This window comes from Manis pentadactyla, chromosome 2 (genome assembly GCF_030020395.1).
Source record: "Manis pentadactyla isolate mManPen7 chromosome 2, mManPen7.hap1, whole genome shotgun sequence".
Taxonomy (NCBI): Eukaryota; Metazoa; Chordata; class Mammalia; order Pholidota; family Manidae; genus Manis; species Manis pentadactyla.
Window position 1 is genome coordinate 162,661,891 of NC_080020.1, and position 16,879 is coordinate 162,678,769.

The 16,879-nt window shown below is 40.7% G+C and overlaps 1 protein-coding gene across 2 annotated transcripts in view; it reads left to right on the forward strand.

The window, feature by feature from the left end:
* Positions 1 to 16,879, forward strand: part of POLR1A (RNA polymerase I subunit A) — an 88,169-nt gene that overhangs the window by 414 nt on the left and 70,876 nt on the right. For both annotated transcript variants that reach the window (XM_057497038.1, XM_036931056.2), the window contains exons 2-3: positions 13,574 to 13,778; positions 14,736 to 14,885. In XM_057497038.1, coding sequence (XP_057353021.1) covers positions 13,574 to 13,778; positions 14,736 to 14,885 — 355 coding nt within the window. The remainder of the gene's footprint in view (positions 1 to 13,573; positions 13,779 to 14,735; positions 14,886 to 16,879) is intronic.

The window sequence follows — 16,879 nt, forward strand, 5'->3', positions numbered from 1 at the left end:
GTCTCACTAATGTGTTTGTGGAGTTGCTATAATATCCCTAACGCGGTTAATTAAGGACATAATTAATCTTGTCTATAAAATGATTATCGTTCAAGACTCAGTTCAGGCGACAACTTCTCTTTTCTAGGACCCCCTGTATTCTCTGCCTAGTTACTAGATCAAGGGACTAAGTCCCCGTTTTGATCTCGTAGCATTTCGCAGTCTTTAATACACTCGAAACTTCTCTTCCAGGGTCTTATTGTGCTACGTTTTCTATTTCTGTAACAAGTTTTCTATTTCTTCCTTCATCTCTTTTTCGTTCAGTCTGTCAACCCACAAATATTAATTCATCATTCAGTTTTTGCCAGATACTAAACTAGACGCTGGTGACACATCGGTGCACTTTTGCATTCATGGTTTATATTCTAATTCTTCTCAGGCCCCTTAGCTGATTCCTCTTTTCCTTAAATACTGGTGTTTCTTGATGTTTTGTTCTAGTCATACTGCTTTCTTGTCCTAAATGTCTCTGGACAATTTCACCACTTTCATGTTCGGTACTCTCAAATTTAAATCTCCAGACCAAATTTCTTTTCCTGATTTTCAGACTCCGTTGTTTCTTCAATTTTGCAGAGATCTTAAACTCATATACCAAAAGCTCAACATGAACTGTCCTCTTATGACTAAACTTGCCCCTCCGAAATGGTGTGCCTAGTCTAATGCAAACTGGTCGCTAGAAACCGGCTCTGGAAATAATTCAACAGTGGGGTCTTCCCTCAGTCTTCCTTGGCATGCAATGTCTTTTCTGCCAGAGGGACCCACTTCCTGCCATTTCTCTCCCTACCCCCAATTCACTTCCACTCCTAAGGCTCAGCTAAACCTCCGTTATTTTCTGAGGTCTTTCCCCATTTTATGCATTTGTCTGTCACTCACTTCTTGAATTTTTTAATATTTCTGTCTCCTTTCACTAGCCTTGAGCTTCCTGTAGGTCTCATTCCTTTCTTTCATCCTTAACTTGGGTTGACTGAATGGATGAATAAACTCCTAAGCTACAACTCTGGTAATATTGGTAACAGTGTGCTAGCCCAGAAATTCCAATTCTGTTATCACCAGCCATCAATAGGTAGAATTTCATTGAAAAGCAAGTGTCTCAGGTTGCTTGAATTTTTTAAAAGGACTTTCAAACAGGAAACTGCATGAGCAAGTATACCAGTAACTAACATTGTAGACCTATTTGGGTCTCAGGTTGAGAAATTTAGTAATTATACTACCTTTTATTCAGCTGAGTTCTAATAGCTTCCATCTCACTTGGAGTAAAGCTAAGTCCTTAAAATGGTCTGGAAGGGCCCTCTGGCCTCTGTTACTTTTCTTAACTCACCTTTATTCCAGACACTGTAGAGAACCATGAGTACACATCCACCCCAGGACCTTTGCACTCCCTGCTTCTTCCTCCTGTAAAGCCAGGTGACTGCATGGCTTGCCCCCTCATCTCCTTCAGGCCTTTGCTCAGGCATATCCCTCTTAGTGTGCGCTTCCCTGACCATTGGCCCAGTCTATCATCCTTCCTCTTCCTTGCTTTATTTTTCTCCATAGCATTTTCTGCCATCTCACAAGACTATGTACTTAGTTTGGCTTTTTTGTCTGCCTTCCTTCCTCCAGTAGAACCTAAAACATATGAGCACAGAGATTCGTGTCTGTTTCCCCAGCGTCTAAAGTTGTGTCTGGCTCATAGTAAGCACTCAGTGGGTATCTGTTGAGTGTATGCATGGGTAGATGAGGGAACTATCCATTTCAGCACTTGGCACTTTCAGTCCTTACTGCAACCATTTGTGATGGTGTCTCCAGTTACAGAAGAGGAAGTTCAAGTCCTGAGAATAAAGTGACTCTCCAGGAAGCAGCAAAGGCCATCCTCAAACCCTATTCGTCCTCAAAGTCTTTTAGTCTCCAGCTCTGTTCTCTCCAGTGGAATCCTTGTTGGTTGCCCCCCTCTCCATCACATTCCTGCAGTGGTCAGAGGGACTTTCTCCTCTTCTCCTGCAGGAGACAGGAACTTTGTTCCAAGCGCTATGTTTTATTTATGTTACCTTCTAATCATCATAAAGGAGCTGCTGCAATACCCAATTTTTAGGTGAGAAAAAAGCTAAGTAGTTCCTCCAGGGATACCCAGTTCAGGGTTGCATGTGGGCTGCAGGTTTGTGGAAAGAGATCACACACACACCAACATAGAGTTAGATTAAATTTCTGATGTGATTAGCTTACTAGCAGCAAAGTGACCATGTAGACAGGAACCACACCAACAGGTCTCCAGGTAGACTCCAGGGTCCTCTGGATCTGAGCGCTAAATTCTTGATGTACCACCATCATTTTATACTTAGTTCATAAGTCAACACTGAGGGAGAACTTAACTATTTTTGGGCTTCATTAAAAGGAATGTGTATGTTCACACCAGTACAGGGCGCTCCTCCTCCCATTAGGCCCCCTCTTGTGTGGATTAGAGCAGGAGAGTGGGGTCAGTCCAGATGACCCTGAACAATGACTCTACTGCTGGCTTTACAGTGTTCTGGAAAACCTATTCCCCTGTACTCGCTCCTAGTTGGGAGCAGATTTAGAGCTCACATCTTTCTCCCCCAAAAGCCGGGTTCTCTCTAAGAGCTGCTTCTACCCTGCCAGGCCTCCGGCTGTAGGAAGCAGCATAGTGTTGTAGCAGCAAGGGTAGCAAGAAGACGTGGCAATAGTCTTTCTGTGTTAGGGACATTATCAGGTTGAGTGTTTTTGTTTTGGAGACTCTTACAGATCCTGCACCCTGATTACCTTGTAGCAGAGAAAGACTGATGATGAGGACAAAAAAATGCATTCAATTTCAGATGTGAGCTATGTGTGTTGCCTTTGTAAGCATAGGACATAATTTTTCTGCCAGTCTGCACAGGTGTATGCTGGCCCCTGCTGTCCACTCTTTCCATCATTGTGCCTTCGAGTTCTACCAGCTTGCACAGTGTGGTAGAGAGCGGGTCTAGTGGAGAAGGACTTTTGACCAAGACCTAGTCTGTGTTCACCTTAACACAGTAAATGTTTTCCTTATGTATAATTCCAGTTAAGTTTTGGAGCTCATAATGAGAAGGAAACATAGATGAATGTTTATCCAACTCTGAAGGAGAAGGACTTAGCCTAAAGGTAGTGGAAGAAAGCACCATAGAAATGTCCTGTGAATTTAACTCATTTAAAATTTAGAAACTTGATGCAGACAATGCCATCAAGAAAGTGAAAAGACAAGAATAGGAGAAAATATTTGCAAATCATATCTGAAAAGGACTTGTATACAGAACATAGTATACATTCTTATAACTCAATGATAAAAAGGCAAATAATCTTTCAAAAAGTCAAATAGCAAAAGGTGGTGATGAGAACATGGAGAAATTAGGGCCCTCATGCCTCACTAGTGGGAATGTGAAGTGGCATACTGCTATGGAAACAGTTTGACAGTTTCCTGAAAAATTAAACATAGAATTGCCATATGCCCAATGAGTCTACTCATAGCTATATCCCCAAGAGAAATGAAAAATTATATCCACACAAAAACTGGTACACAAATGTTCCCAGCAGCATTATTTGTAATAGCCAAAAAGGAGAAATAATCCAAATATCCATCAACTGATAAATGGACAAACAATAGATGGTATGCAATGGAATATTATATAACAATAAAAAGCAATGAAGTAGATACATGCTACAATATGGATGAATCTTAACATTTAAAGAAGCCAGTTACAAGAGACCACATATTATGTGATTCCATTTATGTGAAATGTCCAGAATAGGCAAATCTCTAGAGACAAAAAAGCAGATTAGTCATTGCCTACAACTGGTGAGGAGGGTGAAGAGGGATGAAGAGTAAGTGGTACACGGTCTCTTTTACTGGGGATGAAAATGTTCTAAAATTAGATTGTGATGTTTGCACAATTCTGCAGTTTACTAAAAAACACAGGATGTACACTTCCAGTGGATGAATTATATGTTATGTGAGTTATATCCCAACGAGACTGTTAAAGAATTTATAAAATTTAACATATTAAAAAATGATAGGCAAATTATAAACTAGGAAATATATTTGCCACAGTCACAGTAAAAGATGAAAGTCCTTATTCGTAAGGGCTCGTGTAGAACAGTAACGAAAACATTAAGATTTTAATTAAAAAAAACAAGAACCGAAACAGTTTAAAAGATATCTCAATAAAAAAATCAATTATTAATGTGACAATGAAATAGCATTTTTTCACCTTAATTTTGGAAAGAGTTTTAAGTGTCAAGACTCAGTGCTCATTAGGACAGACAGGCAATTCACTGTTGTCTGTCATTTCTGGAAGGCAAGGTAGCAGAACATGAACTTCAAAACTTTTTGCACCCTTTGATTCAGGGATTCCACTCCATTGAGGAAGTAATTGTATTCTTAGGAAATAGAAGTTTGAATTATTCTGTGCAAAAATCTTCATGCAGATATGTTTCATCAGCTGACATGTAATAGAAGTGAATTATATTAACTGCCATATAATGAAACATTTTGCACTTGTTAAGAATTATGTTTCCAAATAATTTTTAGTGACAAAACCATTCAATTCATGCTGAATGAAAATGGGTAAGTGCCATGCTATAAATACAGAATGACCCCAGTAACATTTTTAAAAAACGTATTCATAGAAAAATATCATCTTAACGGTGGTTTTTTTTCCTAGGTTGTGAAATTTGGATAGTTTATTTTCTAAATTTAAAAGGCAAACTTTGCATGAATGTAATTTTGGTAAAAGCAGTTGGTGTCCTGGGGGTGGAGCCAAGATGGCGGCGTGAGCAGAGCAGCAGAAATCTCCTCTCAAAACCACATATATCTATGAAAATATAACAAAGACAACTCTTCCTAGAATAAAGACCAGAGGACACAGGACAGCATCCAGACCACATCCACACCTGCGAGAACCCAGTGCCTCTTAAAGGGGGTAAGATACAAGTCCCGGCCCAGCGGGACCCGAGCGCCCCTCCCCCAACCTCCCGGCGGGAGAAGAATAGGCAGAGCGGGAGGGAGACGGAGCCCAGGACTGCTGAACACCCAGCCCCAGCCATCCGGGCCAGAGCACAGACACAGTGCATGCGGGGCCCTGGATACTAGGGAAACAGGGCAGCAAGAACGGTGAGCGGGCACCGGAGGCCGGGTGCCAGAGGACATAAGAAAAGCGAGCAGCCATTTTTTTTTTTTTTCTGTTTTGTTTTGGCGAGCGCTTTTTGGAAGTCTTAAAGGGATAGGGACCCCAATACTAGGGAAACAGGGCAGCAAGACCGGTGAGCAGATGCCTGAGGCTGGCGCCGGAGAATAAAGAAAAACGAGCGGCCATTTTTTGTTTATTTATTTATTTTTTTAATTTTTTAAATCTTTTTTTTTTTTTTTAATTGTGGTCATTGTTTTGCTTTGGCAGGTGCTTTTTGGAAGTCTTAAAGGGGCAGGGCAGCACACTTAATCCAGAGGTAGGGAATCCGGGGATCTCTGGGCACACTAACCCCTGGGCTGCAGGGAGCACGGAGGCCCCTTACGGAGATAAATAGCCTCCTGGCCTCTCCCCCTCCAACGCGACTCCACCGGAGCAGCGGCCCGAACCAAGCCACGCCCACAGCAACAGCGGAGATAAACTCCATAGCAGCCGGGCAGGAAGCAGAAACCCTGTCTGCGCGCAGCTGCCCAGCACAAGCCACTAGAGGTCGCTGTTCTCCCAGGAGAGGAGGGCCACAAACCAACAAGAAAGGAAGTCCTTCCAGCCGTCACTCGTCCCAGTTCTGCAGACTATTCCTATCACCATGAAAAGGCAAAGCTACAGGCAGACAAAGATCACAGAGACAACACCAGAGAAGGAGACAGACCTAACCAGTCTTCCTGACAATTCAAAATAAAAATCATAAACATGCTGACAGAGATGCAGAGAAATACGCAAGAGATATGGGATGAAGTCCGGAGGGAGATCACAGATGCCAGGAAGGAGATTACAGAAATGAAACAAACTCTGGAAGGGTTTATAAGCAGAATGGATAGGATGCAAGAGGCCATTGATGAAATTGAAACCAGAGAACAGGAACGCATAGAAGCTGACATAGAGAGAGATAAAAGGATCTACAGGAATGAAACAATATTAAGAGAACTGTGTGACCAATCCAAAAGGAACAATATCTGCATTATAGGGGTACCAGAAGAAGAAGAGAGAGAGAAAGGGATAGAAAGTGTTTTTGAAGAAATAATTGCTGAAAACTTCCCCAAACTGGGGGAGGAAATAATTGATCAGACCACGGAAATACACAGAACTCCCAACAGAAAGGACCCAAGGAGGACAACACCAAGACACATAATAATTAAAATGGCAAAGATCAAGGACAAGGACAGTTTTAAAGGCAGCTAGAGAGAACAAAAAGGTCACCTATAAAGGAAAACCCATTAAGCTAACAGCAGACTTCTCGAGAGAAACCCTACAGGCCAGAAGAGAATGGCATGATATATTTAATGCAACGAAACAGAAGGGCCTTGAACCAAGGATACTGTATCCAGCACGACTATCATTCAAATATGATGGTGGGATTAAACAATTCCCAGACAAACAAACGCTGAGGGAATTTGCTTCCCACAAACCACCTCTACAGGACATCTTACAGGGACTGCTCTAGATGGGAGCACTCCTAGAAAGAGCACAGCACAAAACACCCAATATATGAAGAATGGAGGAGGAGGAATAAGAAGGGAGAGAAGAAAAGAATCTCCAGACAGTGTATATAACAGCTCAATAAGCGAGCTAAGGTAGGCAGTAAGATACTAAAGAGGCTAACCTTGAACCTTTGGTAACCACGAATTTAAAGCCTGCAATGGCAATAAGTACATATTTTCAATAGTCACCCTAAATGTTAATGGACTGAATGCACCAATCAAAAGACACAGAGTAATAGAATGGATAAAAAAGCAAGACCCATCTATATGCTGCTTACAAGAAACTCACCTCAAACCCAAAGACATGTACAGACTAAAAGTCAAGGGATGGAAAAACATATTTCAGGCAAACAACAGCGAGAAGAAAGCAGGGGTTGCAGTACTAATATCAGACAAAATAGCCTTCAAAACAAAGAAAGTAACAAGAGATAAAGAAGGACACTACATAATGATAAAGTACTCAGTCCAACAAGAGGATATAACCATTCTAAATATATATGCACCCAACACAGGAGCCACACCATATGTGAAACAAATACTAACAGAACTAAAGGGGGAAATAGACTGCAATGCATTCATTCTAGGAGACTTCAACACACCACTCACCCCAAAGGATAGATCCATTGGACAGAAAATAAGTAAGGACACGGAGGCACTAAACAACACACTAGAACAGATGGACATAATAGACATCTACAGAACTCTACATCCAAAAGCAACAGGATACACATTCTTCTCAAGTGCACATGGAACATTCTCCAGAATAGACCACATACTAGGCCACAAAAAGAACCTCAGTAAATTCCAAAAGATTGAAATCCTACCAACCAACTTTTCAGACCACAAAGGCATAAAACTAGAAATAAACTCTACAAAGAAAGCAAAAAGGCTCACAAACACATGGAGGCTTAACAACACACTCCTAAATAATCAATGGACCAATGACCAAATCAAAATGGAGATCCAGCAATATATGGAAACAAATGACAACAACAACACTAAGCCCCAACTTCTGTGGGACACAGCAAAAACAGTCTTAAGAGGAAAGTATATAGCAATCCAAGCACATTTAAAAAAGGAAGAACAATCCCTAATGAATGGTCTAATGTCACAATTATTGAAATTGGAAAAAGAAGAACAAATGAGGCCTAAGGTCAGCAGAAGGAGGGACATAATAAAGATCAGAGAAGAAATAAATAAAATTGAGAAGAATAAAACAATAGCAAAAATCAATGAAACCAAGAGCTGGTTCTTTGAGAAAATAAACAAAATAGATAAGCCTCTAGCCAGACTTATTAAGAGGAAAAGAGAGTCAACACAAAATCAACAGTATCAGAAACGGGAAAGGAAAAATCATGACGGACCCCACAGAAATACAAAGAATGATTAGAGAATACTATGAAAACCTATATGCTAACAAGCTGGGAAACCTAGGAGAAATGGACAACTTCCTAGAAAAATACAACCTTCCAAGACTGACCCAGAAAGAAACAGAAAATCTAAACAGACCAATTACCAGCAACAAAATTGAAGCGGTAATCAAAAAACTACCAAAGAACAAAACTCCCGGGCCAGATGGATTTACCTTGGAATTTTATCAAACATACAGGGAAGACATAACACCCATTCTCCTTAAAGTTTTCCAAAAAATAGAGGAGGAGGGGATACTCCCAAACTCATTCTATGAAGCTAACATCACCCTAATACCAAAACCAGGCAAAGACCCCACCAAAAAAGAATACAGACCAATATCCCTGATGAACGTAGATGCAAAAATACTGAACAAAACATTAGCAAACCAAATTCAAAAATACATCAAAAGGATCATACACCATGACCAAGTGGGATTCATCCCAGGGATGCAAGGATGGTACATCATTCGAAAGTCCATCAACATCATCCACCACATCAACAAAAAGAAAGACAAAAACCACATGATCATCTCCATAGATGCTAAAAAGCATTTGACAAAGTTCAACATCCATTCATGATAAAAACTCTCAGCAAAATGGGAATAGAGGGCAAGTACCTCAACATAATAAAGGCCATCTATGCTAAACCCACAGCCAACATTATATTGAACAGCGAGAAGCTGAAAGCATTTCCTCTGAGATCGGGAACTAGACAGGGATGCCCACTCTCCCCACTGTTATTTAACATAGTACTGGCGGTCCTAGCCACGGCAATCAGACAAAACAAAAAAATACAAGGAATCCAGATTGGTAAAGAAGAAGTTAAACTGTCACTATTTGCAGATGACATGATACTGTACATAAAAAACCCTAAAGACTCCACCCCAAAACTACTAGAACTGATATCGGAATACAGCAAAGTTGCAGGACACAAAATCAACACACAGAAATCTGTGGCTTTCCTATACACTAACAATGAACCAACAGAAAGAGAAATCAGGAAAACAACTCCATTCACAATTGCATCAAGAAAAATAAAATACCTAGGAATAAACCTACCCAAAGAAGTGAAAGACTTATACTCTGAAAACTACAAGTCACTCTTAAGAAAAATTAAAGGGGACACTAACAGATGGAAACTCATCCCGTGCTCGTGGCTAGGAAGAATTAATATCGTCAAAATGGCCATCCTGCCCAAAGCAATATACAGATTTGATGCAATCCCTATGAAACTACCAGCAACATTCTTCAATGAATTGGAACAAATAATTCAAAAATTCATATGGAAACACCAAAGACCCCGAATAGCCAAAGCAATCCTGAGAAAGAAGAATGAAGTAGGGGGGATCTCACTCCCCAACTTCAAGCTCTACTATAAAGCCATAGTAATCAAGACAATTTGGTACTGGCACAAGAACAGAGCCACAGACCAATGGAACAGACTAGAGAATCCAGACATTAATCCAAACATATATGGTCAATTAATATTTGATAAAGGAGCCATGGACATACAATGGCGAAATGACAGTCTCTTCAACAGATGGTGCTGGCAAAACTGGACAGCTACATGTAGGAGAATGAAACTGGGCCATTGTCTAACCCCATATACAAAAGTAAACCCAAAATGGATCAAAGACCTGAATGTAAGTCATGAAACCATTAAAGTCTTGGAAGAAAACATAGGCAAAAACCTCTTAGACATAAACATGAGTTACCTCTTCTTGAACATATCTCCCCGGGCAAGGAAAACAACAGCAAAAATGAACAAGTGGAACTATATTAAGCTGAAAAGCTTCTGTACAGCAAAAGACACCATCAATAGAACAAAAAGGAACCCTACAGTATGGGAGAATATATTTGAAAATGACACATCCGATAAAGGCTTGATGTCCAGAATATATAAAGAGCTCACACGCTTCAACAAACAAAAAACAAATAACCCAATTATAAAATGGGCAGAGGAACTGAACAGACAGTTCTCCAAAAAAGAAACACAGATGGCCAACAGACACATGAAAAGATGCTCCACATCGCTAATTATCAGAGAAATGTAAATTAAAACTACAATGAGGTATCACCTCACACCAGTAAGGATGGCTGCCATCCAAAAGACAAACAACAACAAATGTTGGCGAGGCTGTGGAGAAAGGGGAACCCTCCTACACTGCTGGTGGGAATGTAAATTTGTTCAACCATTGTGGAAAGCAGTATGGAGGTACATCAAAATGCTCAAAACATACTTACCATTTGACCCAGGAATTGCACTCCTAGGAATTTACCCCAAGAATGCAGCAATCAAGTTTGAGAAAGACCAATGCACCCCTATGTTTATCGCAGCACTATTTACAATAGCCAAGAATTGGAAGCAACCTAAATGTCCATCGGTAGATGACTGGATAAAGAAGATGTGGTACACATACAAAATGGAATACTACTCAGCCATAAGAAAAGGGCAAATCCTACCATTTGCAGTAACATGGATGGAGCTGGAGGGTATTATGCTCAGTGAAACAAGCCAAGTGGAGAAAGAGAAATACCAAATGATTTCACTCATCTGTGGAATATAAGAACAAAGGAAGAACTGAAGGAACAAAACAGCAGCTAAATCACAGAACTCCAGAATGGACTAACAGGTACCAAAGGGAAAGGGACTGAAGAGGATGGGTGGGTAGGGAGGGATAAGAGGGTGAGAAGAAAGGGGGTATTAAGATTAGCGTGCATGGGGGGTGGGAGAAAGGGGAGGGCTGTACAACACAGAGAAGGCAAGTAATGATTCTACAACATTTTGCTATGCTGATGGACAGTGACTGTAAAGGGGTTTATAGGGCGGACCTGGTATAGGGGAGAGCCTAGTAAACATAGTATTTATCATGTAAGTGTAGATTAATGATACCAAAAAAAAAAAAAAAAGGCAGTTCCTGTGTGGTGACCTCCAGTGAGTTCTACACAAAGGTATAAAGGGCATATAAAAGTGTAGGCAAAGGGTCTGTTTGTGTTTATACAGAGGATCAAAGCCTAATTTGGCTACCCCGAAAATCAACTAAGATACGATATGAAAAACTTCCAACATCAGCACTCTCTGGAAGACTCATGCCAGAAGATGATCATCAAAAAACCCCAACAAATATCCACGCACTGCTACAGGTGTAGATGCACTCATCCCACCAGTTCCTGGACTTGCCATGGGAATGAAGAAGGAGATGTCTAAGCTGGCCTGTGCATACAATAAAACAACAAATTTGACTGGATCTATACTGTTGGAACTCAACCATGAATTAGGAGAAGTGCAAATTGTAGCACTCCAAAATCTTACAACTACAGACTGTTTACTGTTAAAAGAACATATGGGATGTGAACAGTCCCCAGGAATGGGTTGTTTTAATTTGTCTGATTTCTCTCAGACTGTTAAAGTTCCGTTGGACAATATCCACCATATCATAGATAAGTTTTTACAAATGCCTAAGGTGCCTAACTGGTTTTCTTGGTTTCACTGGAGATGGATGGTAATTAGAGGTATGCTTTGGTTATGTAACTATACTCCTATTATGTTAATGTGTGTGCACAATTTAATTAGTAGTTTAAAACTTATACATGCTGAAGTTACTCTACAAGAAGATATGTCAAAGAAATAATCAATCTTCCCATGTTTTCTTCCACCTGCTACTTCTATAGCTTTTCTTCTTCCTTCCTAATTACAACCCTTAAATAGAATTCGTGCCTCATATCAAATTTACCAAGTATCATAATTCTTCCAAGTGGTAAAGATACCTCAAGATAAATGCTGGGCATAGAAGCCACAGGGCATAAATATGCAAAGAAGTAAAAAGCTAACCTTTTCAAACAATAAGGCTTCTCTCTCACTTACCAACTTTACATTTCCCTTTATGGCCCCGGAAGATGACTGGTTAGCCAGAGACGGGTAAGATTCCTCAAGGGTGGAACAACCTAAGACAGGCACAGTCACAGGGGGGCCATCAGGTGAGAAATTGGGGATCGACAGAGGTGAGGCTTAGAACCTCACCCCCCCTGTTCTGAGAGAAATCTTCTGCATACGTGGATGTTTTATTGCCCTTGTCTAGCTTGGATTAACTCATAGTCTACAGGCACACACCTGATCATCTACATTTGCTCTCTTACAACACTAAACTATGTTTTCTACCTTTATCTTGTATCTACCTACCACTTCAGCATTTTATTAAAAATAATAATAAAGAGAGAAATGTTGTATCCACATATAAATCAAGTATAAAAATCAAATGAGTATTCATATTTGAACTGACTGTTTATAGTTCATAATGCATGAGCAAAACCGAAGGTTTCTGTGATGACTGCCCTTGTACTGTTCACCATGTAACTTATTCACTATGTAAGAATTTGTTCTCCATGTAAGAACATGTTCGTTATGATTCAGAAGATTGGAGACTGATGAAAATTAGGCTTTGGGTGGATTAATGATTGTGCATTGAGCATTGACTCCCCTATACAGAATTTTATTGTTGTTAACAACCATTTGATCAATAAATATGAGAGATGCCCTCACAAAAAAAAAAAAAAAAAAAGTACACACTTCCAGTTGTAAAATAAATAAGTAACCGGGATGTAATGTATAGCATAAGGAGTATAGTCAAAATATTGTAACAACTTGGTATGGTAATAGCTGGTATCTAGAATTATCATGTATATAAATGTTGAATCACTGTGTTGTACACCTGAAAGTAATGTAATACTGTGTGTCCACTACCCTTCAATAAAAAATAATTATCTACCAAAAAAAAAAAGCAGTTGGTGTCCTATGGGAGACCCTTTATAAATATTAACCAAATATAAAATACAGTGATGACACCTTTCACAAAACAGGTTATAGTTCTCAAAGATTCGCATATTTGCACTTAATTCTTGTCAGTTTACTACTCTTGCATACAGGGAGTATTTGGGTCACCTCCCCTTTATTGAACTATGTGGGCTTTATGGTTAGGTCTGGTTTATGTCCTGCTTCCCTTCAGTCCATTCTGGCCTAGTCACCTGGATTAAATCACTTAACTGCTATGAGCCTCAGTTTTCTTCTGAAAAATGCATTAAGTGGTGCCTATCTCAGAGGGTTAAAATCAGACTAAATGATGCTTGTAAAGCATTTGGTGTGTTGTACGTACTTTGCTCCTTTTTATAAAGTCTTCTAGTGTACTTGTGCAAGATTTCCTCTAAATCTGTTTTTTAAAGATTTTACCACTCTTGTTCATTCAACACATATTTATTGAGCCACTGTTGTATGCAGACCCTGCGCTTAGTGCCGAGCTGCCGTGGTGAGCATGGCCGACCCAGATACTGCACTTTGGAGCTGTCAGCATGTCTGAAGAAACAGACATAAAATTATCCCTTGACTATGGCTTTGTTAGTGCCAAAGAAGAAACATCGAGAAGTTGGATAACCTTGGTTTTCCCTTTGTCTTTTATCTCATTAGGAAATTAAGTGTTAAGTCCATTACGAACCCTCGCCACCTGGACAGCCTGGGGAACCCGTCAGTGAACGGCCTATACGATTTAGCTTTGGGCCCTGCAGATTCCAAAGAGGTGTGCTCCACCTGTGTGCAGGACTTCAGCCACTGCCCCGGCCACCTGGGCCACATCGAGCTGCCACTCACCGTGTACAACCCTCTCCTCTTTGATGTACGTTCCGCCCCGGGGCGCCCTGGCTGCCTGGGTCTCAGGGGCTGCCAGTGGGGATTCGTGAGTGCCACCCCCACCTCCCAGGAGGCGTCTGAGGAGGTTCGCTCCAGACACTGAGTGACTGTTCTTTATCATGAGATTTAAAACATGAAGGAGCCAACTCTAGTAAATTCAACGTGGCCTATAGCCCTGACTAAATGGATTTAAGCCTAAGTTTGATTCCAGTTGAGAAGAGCCACAGCTTGGTTCTGTTTACATAGGAGGAAAAAAGCATTCAGAGTCATCCCCTACACTATATGTGTCAGGCCATCAAGCCCTTCAGAGATCCAGACAGAGCCTCCCTGGCAGGAGAGGGACCTCCGGAGTTCTCCAAGCCTCCCTGAACCCTTCGGGTGGGCTTATAGGCTCTTGGTTGGTGGCAGGAGGAGGAAAGCCTCAGAAGGCCAACGGTGAGCTAAGAATGAAGCTCCTGTCTGAGGGGCCTAATTTCCGCTTTTTATGCCAGTGAATCTAGCCTCCATAATTTGTTTTAAACTATACAAATGGTAGAGTGCATCATTTTCGTCTGTTAATAATATTAAGGAAAGAGAATTATCTTGGATAAATACTTAGTGTTTATTTAAATTTAGTATTTATATACCAAATATTTTAAATAATATCTTAAACATTTAAATAAATACTAAATTTAGTTTTTAGTACTTAATTAAATAAAATAAAGGTAGTTCCCTACCTCAGACCCAAAGTAAATTAAAAATTTTAAGGAATTATAATGAAACCGTAGGAGAAAATATAAAGGATTATTTTTCTGGTACTTAGGGTTGTGGCGGTCTTTCTAGGTATATGGAGTGAAGTGGAATTCTTAAAGGAGTAAAATGACTACATAAAAAAATTGTAAGTACATTGAGAATCACCTTGACTACTGTGTTTCTAATAGCTTGCTTTTCTTTCCCTCTTCAGAAACTCTACCTGCTGCTCAGGGGCTCCTGTTTAAACTGTCACATGCTGACTTGCTCCCGGGCTGTGATTCATCTCTTAGTGTGCCAGCTAAGAGTCCTGGAAGTTGGGGCCCTGCAAGCAGTCTACGAGCTTGAGAGAATTCTGAACAGGGTAGGTGGGGAGTAGCCATCATGAAATATCAGACAAGCCAAAGTTCTGGGAACAAGAGCTGTTTGTGTGTGGTCCCTAAGAAGTGCCATCCTCAGAGTCACCAGAATGTTTGATCTTTATGTCTTATAACTGGATACCAACAGCTAGGTGTGTAACATGAAGCCATAGAGTAATTGAATAAATGCTAATGAAATCAACATTGAAATACCACTTACCCATCAGTGAGCTTTTTTGTTTCCTGGGCCCAGGATACAATCAAGTTGCATGCTTTGCCCTGGATTGTTACTTCTCTTTGGTCTGTTTTAATGTAGAAAATGTTTTCTCATGGTACTGAAATATGCTGAGAGGATTTCATTTCCTGATACTTTGCTTCTGACTTCTGCACCTGTGATTATAAGTGACGCTGGTTTGTAAATTGTCTTTCTCATATTGTCCTTTTGAGTTTTTTTCCCTAGATCATGTTGGCCTCATGAAATTAGTTAGAGAATTCTCTCTCTCAAATGCTCTGGAAGAGTTTGTGTAAGATCAGAGACACAGTATCCGAGCAGGGCATCGCCAGACATTGCTGTTCAGTGGCTGTCCTCATGACATCTAGGGGATCGCCCTCTTTGGCTATCCATGTGACCAGCTGTTCAAGGGTAAAAGAACGAGATCACACCAGCGGACATGGGAGCCACACTGCCTTAGAAGCCACCTGCCCCAAATAGAACTCAGTAACTTTTGTGCCAGTGTCATGGACTCAGCTTCCAGAGACCCTCAAGGACACACCTCGTTAGCACCAGGGAAGCTTAACGTTCTGGTTTCCCACCAGCTATTTATAGTTCGTCCATAGTCTTCCTAGTTCAGATGCAGTCTAATCGTCCAAGGTCATTTTACCATAGCAGAGCTGCCTGGTAACAAAACTGACATTTCCACTTTTATCACGTTGCCAGGGAACAGAGAAAGTTAACTCACAGTTAGATTTGTCCAAAAGAGAGATTGAAAGAGAGGTAAGGATTTTCTTAAAGCTTTACTCAAAGTAAGTCATGTTTTTCTGGAAATTTGTTCGTTTCATCTAAACTTTCAGATTTATTTGCATAAAATTATTCATGATGCCTACTACCTTAAAACATTTTTTGTAAAATATACACCTAGGAAAGCATTAATCATAGATAACAGTTTAACAAATAGTTACAAACTAACCGTCACCTGTATGCCCACCTTCATTGTCAGGATACTGTCCTGATTCCTCAGAAACCCCCCTGTTCCTTGTCCCTGTGTGATTATTTTCAACAGTTTTTTTTTGTCATATGATTTTTTATATCCTTCACATTTGTAAGGATGATTTGAAACCTAGGATGATGCTGATTTTTTCCAGAGAGGACTCTTATTGCTTCTGCTGTGTGCTTAGTGCCTTGGGACCATTGCTGTCTAGGTTCAAAGCAGAAGGCTGCCTGGACTGCCCCGGCTATTGGACTCCAGGCTGCAGTTCTGTACCAGGGCTGGTCTGGGAACCTGTGTTTGTCGGGTGAGATAAGGGAGGGAAGGTATCCTGTGAGAGTCCTGTCTTTGTACTAAGTCTAGGGTTTGACTTCTGTCCCCTTCATCATTTGAGGCCTTCAAAATAAAAAGTTCAAAATTACTGCATTGGAAACTACACCCAGGCCAGGGCTGCCATGTTGTGCAGTGCCAGGGAGCATGACGGCAGTCTGTCAGCGTCTTCTCCAGAGGGATGTCCCTCCACCAACGGCCCGCATCACAGCAGGTGTGGCCTCCCTGCTCTTTGACCTCCTGGGTTCCTGAGTTCCCTTTAGTTCAGTCTGGGTATTCCTCATTGACCTCTTCAGAGCTTTAACATTTTTAAAATATTTTACCCTGTCTTGGTTCTTTTCAGTTTTAGGTTTGTCTAAATAACGTAGGCCACTATTATTGGAGGCAGGTTGTTCTTTGATCTTTTTTTTTAACAGCAGCGTCACCTCACTGTTTTGAGAATGCAATGCAGCACGAGGTTTCTT